Source organism: Chenopodium quinoa, unplaced genomic scaffold (genome assembly GCF_001683475.1).
Source record: "Chenopodium quinoa cultivar QQ74 unplaced genomic scaffold, ASM168347v1, whole genome shotgun sequence".
In the NCBI taxonomy this organism is placed as follows: Eukaryota; Viridiplantae; Streptophyta; class Magnoliopsida; order Caryophyllales; family Amaranthaceae; genus Chenopodium; species Chenopodium quinoa.
This window is the reverse complement of record NW_018744991.1, coordinates 2937487-2951415: the sequence shown is the minus strand read 5'-3', so window position 1 is coordinate 2951415 and position 13929 is coordinate 2937487. Positions and strand designations below refer to the sequence as shown.

The 13929-nt window shown below is 33.2% G+C and overlaps 3 protein-coding genes across 3 annotated transcripts; 1 reads left to right on the top strand and 2 right to left on the bottom strand.

Annotated features, from left to right (window-relative positions):
- Window positions 1-24: 24 nt before the first annotated feature.
- LOC110706987 lies at window positions 25-992 on the bottom strand. The gene has a single exon (XM_021884995.1). It carries the CDS (start codon window positions 557-559, stop codon window positions 269-271), a length of 291 nt encoding a protein of 96 aa, XP_021740687.1. The 5' UTR covers window positions 560-992; the 3' UTR covers window positions 25-268.
- A 4517-nt stretch (window positions 993-5509) lies between these two features.
- LOC110706984 (cysteine synthase 2-like) lies at window positions 5510-10103 on the top strand. Its single transcript, XM_021884993.1, has 6 exons — window positions 5510-5973; window positions 6707-6781; window positions 8226-8369; window positions 8478-8867; window positions 8948-9183; window positions 9596-10103. The coding sequence occupies exons 1-6, from the start codon at window positions 5740-5742 to the stop codon at window positions 9816-9818; spliced, it is 1302 nt and encodes a 433-aa protein (XP_021740685.1). The 5' UTR covers window positions 5510-5739; the 3' UTR covers window positions 9819-10103.
- A 288-nt stretch (window positions 10104-10391) lies between these two features.
- LOC110706986 lies at window positions 10392-13173 on the bottom strand. Its single transcript, XM_021884994.1, has 3 exons — window positions 12864-13173; window positions 11139-11239; window positions 10392-11014 (listed from the first exon to the last, which is right to left on the bottom strand). Exons 1-3 carry the CDS (start codon window positions 12916-12918, stop codon window positions 10733-10735), a joined length of 438 nt encoding a protein of 145 aa, XP_021740686.1. The 5' UTR covers window positions 12919-13173; the 3' UTR covers window positions 10392-10732.
- Window positions 13174-13929: the final 756 nt, after the last annotated feature.

Genomic DNA, 13929 nt, shown 5'->3' with positions numbered 1-13929 from the left:
TACCCCCATTAAAATCCAAAAAAAAAGGGAAACATTAACATTATTATTAATTTTATTTCAATTTTTTATTCTCCCCTAAAAATTTACATTTCATCTTTATAAAAACTCTAACAAATCACAAAGAAAGTCTAAAACTCTAAAAGATAAGAGGAAATGAAATTAAAATGGAAAAAAAGAGAGAAATACGGGGAGTAGGAATTAATTATTACTCTACAAATTTAAAATAAAAAAAATAAAAAAGTTTTACATTATATTTTGTCACTGTTGCTCACTCATTAAAGGTTGAAGTATCAACAAATGCTTCCGGTTGTCCGGCGACGTAATCCAAGAGACCCTCGGCGGCTTTCTCGCCGGGAGCGTCGGCAGACGGCGGCGATACACGGCTGAACACAACAACCACCGCCAAAAATAGAGCCGTTGAAGCTAAAAGTGGCCAAAAATAAGCCAAAAGATCAACAAATCTAGGAGCAACACTTACTAAAGTAACAATTGAACCAGATAATAAAATCCCAGCAATTAAATGGAATTTGAACTTCATCAGCTGTTCTGGGATCTCCATTTTTTCTGATTTTATTGGGGTTTTTTTTTTTTTTTTTGGGGGGGTTTTTGAATGAAAGAGAAAAAACCCAGATGAAGGGTTTTCTGGGTATTTAGAGAGAGAATATGAATGAATGAATGAGAGGAAAAAGAGGAGAGAGAAAGAGGAAAGAGATGAACTGAGTTATGCAGAGATTCTCTGAGACAAATATTGGGGGCTGTAAATTTTTTAGTTTTTGTTTATTTGGGGTTTCTTGAGATTAGACTTATGCTCTGTGTAATTTGATCCTGTTTTTTTCTGAGTGGCTTTTATGGTGCTATAGTGTTGATGCTTTGTTTGTTTTCCACCTTTGCTCCTTTTAGCTGTCTCTAGTAAATTAGGCTCATAATTTGTTTCGGGTCGGGTTCGAGTTAAGTTTTATCCATTGTAAGGTGGTAAGTGGGTGGCTTGAATCATGTTTGATTCGAAATCATTTAATTTAGGTCATGATTGAGTGACTCATCATTTTATTTTTAATATAAAGTTTCATTATAATTAAAAAATAATAATAATAATAATCAATGAGATTAGCCTATCAAGTTGATCTATTTTGGTTTGAGTCTAACTTTTGTTAAGTTGCTTTTCATAGTTTGGGTTTGGATTATGTGTTTCAAATACAAGGTAAAGTTGATTGGAAAAATAAAAGGAAAGTAGATCCAAATAATCATTTGTGCCAAAACATAAGAAATTAAACAGAGCAATAAATTAATAGAAATTAAATAAAATATGAAAATTAGTAATTGATTCTGAACTAGTTTTTGGCCCTAACGATGTACTGAGTCATTACTTGTATTTTAATTATAGTTATTTTGAAATTTAATTATAGTTTGTCAATTTGATCATATTATCCCTTTGAATTTTAATAATAATTGTAGATAAGTTAGGGTCTGTTCTCATATGTTGAAATTCAGTTCACTTCAATTCGGCTCCTAATTTCCTTCTCATATAAAATATTCATTTCATTTCAGTTCAGCTGAGTTCAGGCAATGAGAACAGGCCCTTAGTCTTTGATATATAGGAAATGGTTTATACCAAATTGACAATCTTATTGGTTCATCAATAATCCAAATTTATCTAACATTTTTTTTCCAAATTCAAATTTAAATTGGATTATTGAATATTTGATCACTTATATTTATGTAATAAAGGTATTAGTTTCGCAAGAAAAATATAGGGGGTATGATAGCATGTTTAAATTAAGTATAAGTACTATATAGCGTTAAAAGGATGATAGTTGAATACAAGATGAGTTTCAATCAATTAAGTATGACAATTTTAAGTCAAGATAGCAAATTAGCCATGCTTCAATAATTTTGTATTAGATCAAACTAACATAATCAAGAACGCTACCTGATACAAAAGATATAAGTCACAACCTCACGTATTATACTAGTGAGCCCTAATTTTCTTTTAAAATTTCTGAATTTAAACAAGGAGGCCAGGAGTCAAGGCGACACATATAGGTCGTTATACATCTTATCTATCAATACTTAAAAAGAGGTTAAAATGACCCATTTTACACGTAATGGAGAAACCAGGTTATTCCAAATTTCCAAACCTACTTTGATTTAATGTACCACCTATCAATGGAACTAAGCTAACCATAGTTTCCTATTTAGCCAGTGGAACATAGATAGGTACACCTAGATTTAGTGTCAAAAGTACTATGATTGATTTCATTTCAATCTAGTGACTCTAGTCAACAATATGAACCAAATTCAATCAAAATCACGATTAAATCAACGAAGAATATACCCATTTCTTTTACCATTTGGTGGTAGATAAGTAAATTTAACAAAATTAAAAGCAGGAAACTTTTGCATACACATGTATTTTGTCTACATGACTGCAGTGTCGGTTGTTTGTTCCAAGTACTTTACCAATGTTTTTGTTACTTTTTGAGAAAATTGGATCTAATATGACGTGGTAATTGACCTTGATGTCTAGTTAAATTCTCAATTAAAGAGTGATTTCCATTATTATTAGCATAAATCTTTGTCTAAGTACGCTTCATTATTACCAATATTCAATACTTTACAAATTGTCATAAACCATATAGGCATATATAGTGGCATTTATCAATTATCACGACTTTTTAAGTTACTATTGAATACGATGAAAATGGAAACACAAATTCTTGATTAAAATTAAGCTAAGGCGGACTTTTATTATTACGGAGTATGTTATTATAAGATGAGTTAAAGTTGCTCAACGTATAAAATTACCCTTGTGTATCACAAAAATTATCATATCCCTAACATAAATTTTACCCGAAAAAAAAATATTTTTAATGTATAAAACCGAGGGGAAGACTAAATGGGAGGAAAAGATTAGTCATATTTCAACATGTATTTATTATTAAAAATTACACATCATATAACTAATATATAAAGCTAAACTTTTAGCCAGGTCACGAGATATCGACACTTGACATTCCAACTTTTCGCCAAGTGTCGAATGTCAAGTGTCGCGCCACGATGGATAGATTTAAATAGATTTTATAAAATAAAAAATAAAGTTAGTTTAAGTTTCTATTTGGATAGAATTTTAATTAGGATAAAATTGATAGTTTAGAGTTTTATTTTCGATAAAATATCAATACTTTAGATGTACAAAGTGAATTATACTTTTATTCGAAAAAATTATTAGATTATAATTCACAAAAATTATCATATGAACTTATTTTTTATATCATAATATTTTTTGTAGCGAAGGAAGTAGTTCAAATCGTAAAACATCCATACCGGTTAAAATAATATACTTCATAATCTAATAGAATTTTAAAACTATGTAGCTCTGTCAATTAGGGTCGGGTCATGAGTCATCTTGAATTGAGTCTTGTCAGGTTACGAGTCACGAAATGTTTAACCCTTGCCTAAAGTTTTGGGTTCGGGCCGGGTCAACCCAACGGGCTTTGAACATTTATTTTATTTATTTTTTGCTAATTTTTTTTATTTTTTTTTATGTATTAAATCGAACATTTTTACCAATTCCTACTTGATAGCAAATCGTCACAACAACAACACTTCAATTCCTAACTAATTTTGTATCAATGAGATATTTTAAAATTTGACATATATCTTAAAATTCAATAAACAATCCGGGCATCGCACGGGTACAAAACTAGTGAAAATAATACCCTTACAGAAATTAATGTTACATAAGAATTATTGAAGTTGTTATTCTTAAGTAATTGACTTATGATAAATTAATATTAGCCCGTCTTATATAAGACTTATTAGAAGAGTGAAAAACATTAAATAAACCAGAGAATTAGATTGTTGTTGGTCCACTTAATCTAATTTTCATTGGCCCTTTGCTTTTCCACTTAAATTTATATTCATATGTAAATTGTAGTGGAGCAAAAAGATGATATTGTTGTAATTTATGGGCAAGCAAATTAATTAAATGAGCAATAATGTTGGATGTACTTATTTTGGTAATGTGCATCAAATCAATCAGTTTATCAACCGAAAGCTTTTGCAAATGATCCCCACCATCGCCAGAAAACATAAGGTCGGTGTTAATAAACAACCTTCTTATATTTGAAGTACGAATTATTATCAGGAAAAGCAAATATAATAGCTTGTTGATTATATTTTCATTGTGTTCTCTTCAATTTATTTTATCTGATTAATTTTTTTTTTGTCTAAATTAGTGAGTTTTAATATATCTAAACTTACTAAAATATAATTTTTATTTAATTTTATCTTATTTAAATTTATTTTGTGAAAACACACAAGTTAAAAATTAATAAGGAAATCATACTATACGTCCATACTCCTAGGACATCGTTTATAGAGGAGTTGATTTTTCTAGTGGAATATCAATTATTTTATTACCCTTTAGTAGAATTTAGATAATTGTTTGGATAATATATACTTGTATAAGTTACATATTAGTTCCTCTCAAAAGTTACATTAGTTAGCATATTAATTTTGGTACACATAATTAATAAGCTACATATGCAATTATGCATGCACGTCATAGCTTTTTCTTGCATGAAGTGGGAAAAAAAATAATTTAAAAAGTGTTTTAATTTTTGTATGTTTTGAGATTCAATTATCTCTTTTTGTAACATTTTTCTAGTGACATTTAAGAATCTAAGGAATAACTTGGATTGTGAGTTAAAGAAATCTCAATAATTTAAGAATAACTTTTTCTATATCTCTCATATGCAGCGCATAGTAGGAATTAGATTCTCTAATTGCTTGAAGTTTAATTTGAGCCAACCATCATTGTTGGAAAGTTGGATCTTTTGGTTGGTGAAATCTAAGTTAATGTTTGTCAATTGCATTGCCTTGACCAAGTCATCTTATTAGGAGTCTTTAGGAGTCAATGCCCATTTAATAATTGATTGTCCCTTTTACCATCCTTTGCTAAACTATATTCTAAAATTTTCTTTTGCCTTTTGTCTATGAATCTATGATGGCATGAGGTGGGAGGTTATTATGATTGTACTTTAGTGCGGATATTTAGATCAAATCTTGTCTATATTATGCGTTTGTGATGTTAATTAAGATGAACGATTATAATAAGCTACTTGTTTGTAGCTATTTATTAATTAGCCTGTCAATTTTATTGATGTAAAAGTGTAACAAACAATGTTGTAATATAAATAAATAAATAATAAAAAAAAATGACCATTAATTATAAAATTATGCCCAAGAATTACTCCGTAGTTAGGAAATACCAAAAATACTAAACACCTTTAAAAATTTTACTCCATTTGTTCATTGTTGAATCTATTTATTTTTTTCATGCTATTATTTATAGCCTTGCTAAGAGAGGAGGAAATGAGGATTTGATCCCCATATTGAGAAGGAGCTCTTTACCTCTTATCTTAATCCCTCATGAAATTGGAGAATATTATTAACTCTTACGAGTACATTATTTCATTTGAAATAAGGTGTTATAATCTAATTTGATTTAAAATTCATCTAATCTAAGAAGTATTGATCAAAGTCCAAAACTAAAACAAACAATAATCCATCTATAATTGGGTCTAAAATCAAACCCAAGTCCAAACCCAAAATTTGTAACTTTGGTTGGCGGTTTACTTCTTGGAATTTCCAAATCATAAGGCGGTCTAAAACCCACAAAATCAATCGCACCCAAAATGGTTAGAAAGAGAAGATACAGTCCAACCCATCAAGCCACTCATGGCGCCGGTAAACTGCACCAATGGCGCAATGGTTGGTTGTGTAGCCGTTCTTTCTCTCTCTTTAGCCACCCTTTCTTACTTCCTTTTCAACCAACAACGGATTTTCAAGCATCCCAAATCAAAAACTCAAAATCCCAATTGCACTAAAAAGCATGGAAGTGGAATTGTTGGTGCAATTGGAAATACCCCTTTGATTAGAATCAATAGTCTTTCTGATGCCACTGGTTGCGAGGTACTTAGCTTGATTTTTGATTCTATGGAGTTTTATGACTTGGGTATTAAAAAATTTGCTTATTTGTTGGGGATTGGATTGTTTGATTGATTGTTGAATGTTAAATTTGCTTATATGTGTTAAAGGTGCTGCTTTTCTATTGAATTGTTACTAATTGTCCAGAAATGAGGATTCTTCTTGTTGGGGTTTTGATTGATTTATTGTTAAATGTTAAGTTTGCTAATATGTGCTAAATTTGCTTATTTATATTGATAGAATTGTTACTAATTGTCCAGAAATTAGTACTCTTGTTGTTGGGGTTTTGATTGATGTATTGTTTAATGTTAAATTTTTCTAATGTGTGTTTAAACTGCTAATTCTTTTGATTGAATTGCTACTAATTGTCCAGAAATGAGGATTTTTTCTGTTGGGTTGTTGATTGATTGGTTGTTTGATGTTAATTTTGCTGTTGTGTGTAAATTTGCTATTTTTAATTATTTTTTTTTATTGAATTGCCACTAATTGTCCAGATATGAGGATTCTTTTTGTTGGGATTTTGAATGATTGATTGTTCGATGTTAATTGTGGTAACATGTCCTTAATTTGCTAATTTTGATGATTTGGTACTATTTGTCAAGAATTGAGGATTCTTTATTAGGGGTTTTACCTGATTGTTAAACACTTTCCAATACTAGTTGAACGTTTTGTACTAGCAATTAGCAAAGCAAAGCCCTGATTAATTTTGTTTGAGCAGATTCTTGGGAAAGCTGAGTTCTTGAATCCAGGAGGAAGTGTCAAAGACAGGATTGCTGTTAAAATCATAGAAGAGGTACTTTTAAGCTGAGTTTTTATGCTGTTATGCGTCATTGATTGTGCTTCATGCGGAATTGAGTATCACATAACCTATACGTACTGTACTCTGCTATTGCTGGGGTAAGTATTTGAGTATATTTGGCCCCCCTCTATCATGCTCGAAGCAGGAGCATTGCTTAAAACTTCATTTAGGTAATGGTGTCATTAACGTCTGGACTCATACTGGTATTTTGAAGTACTGCTGAGTGATTACATTTTATTGAAATGAACTTAGTAAACAAGGATTTGGGGGATGAAAATAGAGCTCTGAACTGTTTTAAGATGGTTGAGTTATGTGTTCATATGCATTGATAATTAAAGAAAAGGCTGGATGTCCCACTTCATGTTGTCAGTTGACTAGGTGATGTGAAATATGCCTGATGGGGTTAATTAGAGATTTAGTTCAGGAATGAGAAATTTGTAAGCATTTCTAGTTCTGTATGGGAGGCTTAGTTTAGGATTGGAGATGTAGAAGGCTTCTTAATTGAAATGCATATAATTAAGGTAACAACAATTCAGGACCAAGTGATACTACTATGTTGAAAATTTTAGAGGCACTTTCTTTGATTAGCCATTGTACAAATATTCTTTTTAAGCCATCCACATGTTTTCACCTTATTAATGACTACAAAAAGCTAGCTCTCTTAGCTGCAATTTATTCGTACTAGGGTTACCTGGTGTTTGGAGAGCCACAAGAGCGGGTGATGAGAGTCGATCCCCGGATCTCCTGGAATCGGGAAGGAAGCTCTAATCACTTGAGCTATCCCTCACTCTCAGGTTGCCTGTTTTTTTTACAGTCAATTTCTTTGTTTGTAGGTTTAAATGTTTAATATTGTGGCACCTTATGAGCCAAGAGGAGTGAATGAGTGATTATCAGTAGATGTGTCTAAACTCTAAAGAGAGTTTACTTGGATTCTTCTAGAACATTATGCTGTAGCTTATACAACATAATTTCATAACACAATCCTGTTGTATTACCACAACTATTCTTGAGTATCATGCAACTTAGTGAGGTAGTAGTTGAAGGTACCCTGTTGTGCTTAGACATAGTCAAGAAAGATATATATAGGGAATTTAGGTGTGTAGTAATTTAGATGCTTCGTTTCACATTACTCTGCTGGATACACAATAATTTCAATCGGGTATGGACAGACAACACATGTAGGCTAGGTCATCCAAAATTCACATTAAATGTTGAGTTTAGCACCTAGACGGCCGGACCCATACCTGTGTGGCTGTGTATACATGCAAGGCTTCTGCCTTGCGTTTTTGTTGGTCTTTGACCCTGTTTCAGATGTAGTGTTCTAACTGTTCTCGCTTTGGTTTTAATGTGATGTACTCTATACGAGGGAAGGTTTTTATTTTTTGTTCATATTGATTGCATATGTTTCTGTTTCCTCTAATATGTGGCATATGCTCAGGCATTGGCATCTGGTCAACTAGCTCCTGGTGGAGTGGTTACTGAAGGTAGTGCTGGAAGTACTGCCATTAGTCTCGCAACAGTTGCTCCTGCTTACGGATGTAAATGTCATGTTGTGATTCCGGATGATGTTGCTATAGAAAAGGTATGTTTTGGCCTACTCCACCAAAGCATGAACCTTCTTTTCTTCTAATCTTCTATGCAGTTTTATTTTGGTTTCTTACTGTCCCTTTTCCCCCTCCAAAACAAACAGTCTCAGATTATTGAAGCACTTGGTGCTACAGTTGAGCGGGTCAGACCAGTGTCAATCACTCACAGAGACCACTTTGTAAATGTAGCTAGACGACGGGCATCAGAAGCTAATGAGCAGGCAGCTAAATATGGTAAAAATAGTCAAACACCTAACAGAAACCAAGAGCAAACAAATGGTGAAATATTTGAAGAGCAGAAGAAAAATCACACATTTTCAAGGGACTGTACTGGAGGTTTCTTTGCTGACCAGTTTGAAAATTTGGCCAATTTTCGAGCCCATTGTGAAGGCACAGGGCCTGAAATCTGGGAACAAACTGAAGGAAAGCTGCATGCATTTGTAGCGGCTGCTGGAACTGGGGGCACATTAGCAGGTGTTTCTCATTTCCTTAAGGTGAGTTCTGCCTTTTGATATGTAATGCATTTATTTGCAGAAAGTCGGAAAGTAATAAATGATTCCTCCTTTCTTGACAGGAGAAAAACGATAATATCAAGTGCTTCCTGATTGACCCTCCTGGTTCTGGCTTGTTCAATAGAGTAACAAGGGGAGTGATGTATTCAAAGGAGGAGGCTGAAGGGAAGAGGCTAAAGAACCCCTTTGACACTATAACTGAGGGCATTGGAATAAATAGGTTGACTCATAATTTCATGAAGGCCAGGCTAGATGGCGCTTTCCGAGGCACAGACAAGGAGGCTGTTGAGATGTCTAGGTAAGCCCATGCTTTCATATCTTCTAATGTCTTGGCTGTTGACACCATATGTTTGTAATCGATCCTTACTTTTTTAACTGGTGGCTCTTGGCAAGTTAGCAGCAGTTGCATGAAAACTTGATGAAACATGCCACATTCCTCTCATTTCTAAATGTTTCCCTTTTTTTTTAAGCTTTAAAAAACTTTTGGCAAAACATCTCCTAGACCCCTTGGATAAATTTTGCCCTTTCATGAATATGTTCTCCAGTAGTAAATATTGTACTTAACTCCATGTATGCACTAAGATACTGTTTTTTTTATTATATTCTGAAGTTTTTTTCTCCATATTTGACTCTTTCGTTTCTTTTATTTTTGTTTCCCGGTTTCCTTTCCGTTCAACAAAGCTTATCAGTCAATTTTTAAACTGCATCAGGTTCCTCCTGAAGAACGATGGGATTTTCTTAGGTAGCTCTTCAGCCATGAATTGTGTTGGAGCTGTTAGGGTTGCTCAGACGCTGGGTCCTGGCCATACCATTGTTACAATCCTGTGCGACAATGGGATGAGGCATCTGAGTAGATTCTACAAAGCCGAGTACCTCTCTCAGCTGGGTTTGACTCCATCTGCCACTGGTTTGGAATTTCTTGGCCTTCCATGAGAAGAGATACGTAGACAGCAATTTAGCTCACCAGAGAAAATTGAAACTGACATACTAGATCCAGTTTGCTAAAAGTTGCTGATAGAGATGCTGGAACTTAGTTCAACCATTTTTTTAGTATGAGGTAGTCAAATTAATCATTGAGCATATACGAAGTATATGTTGTATGAATTGTTTGATTATTATACAAGTATTGTTTATCAACTTATAATTTAAATCTCTACTATTTGGAAAACTCTGAAAATTGTTGAACCATTGATATTAGAATGTGCATGTCAAGAACTATTCCCAGGAACTACCAACATTCTGCACTTTACAAGCCCTTTTTTTTTTTTTTTTTTTTTTTGAGAAAATACTTTCTTAATAGACATTAGCTACCTTAACAGTTAACAATTTACCATTTTGTTTTTGTGAATTTCAAATGTCAAGCATGAACTACGAAACCAGTTTAGTTAGAATGAAAGTATGGGAAAAAACTATGGAAGCACCGATGCAGTACAATTCGTTGTCAAGACTCAAGAGTAGTACTGAAATACAAAAACTCTATTTTATCTCTTTTTTTTTTTTTTTTTTTTTTTTTTTTTGCAACTTAGCATCCGTTTGCTGGTAGGGAGGCTTGCCTGGGAATGAGTAATCTAGACTACAAATCAGTATAATTTGAAGGCTTAGGACTTGCACGACATAGTTTACGGGACTAGGGACTACAAAAATAGAATGGTTTTAAAAGTAACCAAACCCATTGCATAAATAGAAATAGATGCAGATAACCAAAAGAAACAACACAAATGTTATAAACAGGTTCATAATCAAGGGGCACCATGCCTATGCTCCTTATAACTCTCAGATATGTAAAAAAGAGGTTCTACAAATAAAACAAGTAAAAGTATGAAAGTAATCTCAAGCTTGTAAAGGATTCACTGACGATTCCTTCCAACGAACAACGACTCATCACAGTGTGGGTCAAGCCAATCCTTGGACGAACCCTTGGCCATCTTTCCACTCACCTTACCACTGCCACCAACAAGTTCTCTTAAGCTCTCGACTCTATTCTCTCGCCCTGTGCTGCCAATCTTCTTGTCTGCTTCCTTGAGCTTTTGTTTGAAACGCTGCTTACAATTGGTGGGGTTTTGCTCTTGTTGCTTCTGTTGTGGTGGAGCTCCGTGGGGTCCCAAGTAAATTTTTTCTAGTTTATTATCCTGACCGTCCAGAAAAGGGTTTTTACAATCGATCAGAAATGGTATGTTTGATCTGTCAAGCTATCAAAGCCTACCAAGCTACAGTGTATATGGACAAGAAATTAAAAAAAAAATGAACATTTACCTTCAAAGGGGCAGACTTGGAGACATCTACCTTCGGAGGATCTGATTCAATTTGGTCAGGGTTTTCTATTCCCAAGCTTGGAATTACAAATCCATCAGTATCTGGAGGCAGCATGAAAATGAATTAAAAAAAACACGAAGGAAAAACAGTGCCGCTGACAGCAAAAGGCAATAGCTCAACAAGTAGTTCACACATAATACATAAATGTATTTAAATAGACAAAAATGAAAATGGATCATTTTTAAACGCAAGAAAATAAGAATAAGATCTGCAATATAAACTCGTAACAAAAATCACATTTACAAGTTGCCAAATCATAGGGTCAATCAATAATGGATAATATCAAGCTAGCAGCTTTAACATGATGAGGCGTTATGGCAAGCAACGGGGATGTATGTCTCTGCAGTTAAAAGAGTCAGTCTAATAAGTAAAACAGTTCATCCTCATTATCTTAGTGGGATACAAGTAGCAGTTTACAATTTTCAAGTCTCAAAACCTGGAAATGTAAGCTGACCAAACAAGCAAGGTTCCCACTTGTGAGACTATCAGCATCACATCAAAATAGTTCACCAGCTGAGATTCCTTTTTTATGTAAAAGCTCACTTCTACATTGACCAAAATACATAGATCTTAAAATAGGTAACAAGAAAGGTAAAACCATGAGGTAAAGCTGTTGTTATCCTTATAAAATGAATGCAATCAATGCATGATGAGAAATCACCCTACACATATGACATATTGTGTTATTCTAGACAAAACTGAAACTAGTATATCAGCTACTGTCTTCCCATCATCTTTTAATACTGAAAAGCAAAAAAAAAACCCTCATTACAAACTACTACTTCAGAAATTGGTGTCTACAACATCTCATTTAGTCAAAGACACATCTAACATGTTGGTTGGAGTGATGCACAGTTTAGAGGGATGCATAGACTTGATTGCTCTATTAGTCTTTTCCTATCCAACAAAACTTATATTAATCAGTAAAGTAATACATGCAGTCAAAATGTCAAAGATCAAGACTAAGAGACCATAGACTATAGGACATTCAATCTAACCAGTTCAATGTCATCATTAATTTGATTACGACAATCAAACATAAGAATATAAGAAACAGCACAAACTACAATCAATGAAAACAATATCAATAATCCTTGACTCTTTACGGACTATAGTTGCGTACTTGTATATATATTGATTTCCTCAGAGTCTTAGACCCAACCTCGACAAGAATCATATCAAGTTCTTCCATTGTTCAAACTCAAAAATGAACTCAAAATCATCAAAAGAAAACCTATCCACTACTTAACCTAAGCATAAGTGAAAGCCTGCTTTAATAACCCAATATTTTCAAACCTCGAAATCCATCTAAATCACCCAAATTTCTCATTACCTCAATCGCCCTCTTTTTCGAAGTATAATCAATCAAAAAGTTGGCAACTTAGCATTGCTCTAGTTCTAGTGACAAGTACATGTCAATAATTATAAATTTAAAAACTGCCTAAAAATTCATTTCATAAGGTGTAATTAATAACCAAATTGGAAAAATCATTACCCTAACATGAATCATTGAAATTCATAAACTTCAAAAATAACATAATCATCAAACCAGTAACAAGCAAAACCAAACATAGCAAGTTCAACAATTTGCTAAAAAAACAAGTAAAAAACACAATAAATCAATTCAAATTAGCAGGAAAACATAAATAAAGGAAAGGGGCATACCCCACTCATCATCTTCTTCAACAGGGGAAGTGGGGTGCAGTGAAGATTGGTCCATGGAACAATGACGATCATCGATTTGCGCAATTAAAGGGCGATTAAGCCCAATTCACAACGCACTTCTTTATCAATTGATATAAATTTCTACTTTAATTAGCGAATTTGACGACAAATGAGGGATTAATTGGCGCGAAAATCCCTAATTTCCTCAAATTTATTTAGAGAGAAAACCCTAGAAAGCTCTGAAAATGAGTTGAGAAGAGAGAGAATGGGAAAGAAATGGACAAGAGATGTGGCGAATCTGATACGGGGTGAGAAGTGAAATGACTAAATTACCCCTCGGGTAGTACTAAAGTGGAAAATGTTACATGAACATTCTATTTTTGGAGGGTTTTCTTTGTTCTTTTCATTGGCATTTGGTGCCAAGAGCATAAAGTGAAAAGAAGGTAGATTCACTAGATTGTGGACCTCAAACAATTGGTAGGTAATAAAAGCAAGGACTATCAAATTGGAATATTCATATTCGTGATCATGGACGGAGTAAAACTTAGTTGAAAATCTAACGTATCTTAGATTGTATAGTTAGATGGCATATTATCATGTGGTATATTGACGTTTAATATGAGGTGGAGGTATGAAGTGGAATTTTTGAACCTAGATCAATCATGTTCGTCTAAGTGATTGTATTGGTTGCATGTATGCCATTGATCCCGCATAATCAAATTTGTATTGAATTAATTGATTAGTCAAAGCACCATAACATGATGTGTACCAAAGATTACGCTAAACAATTTTCAGCTAAATCAAAATTGACTTTATATAATCTAGCTTGAATAGTTTTATTACGCTAATATTTATAAGTTAATCATGATAAATATACTTGACCTTATTTGACTACAATTTGACCCAAATTAGATCATTGTTCAAATATGAGATGACTTGAATTGACTCAAACCTAATTTGGACAATTCATTTGCCACCTTTATCAAGTGTAAATTACTTGCTAGATTACTAGTTGTGTGGACCAGAGGTGAAAATGCTAGAGCACTAGATGATTGCTAGTGACTTA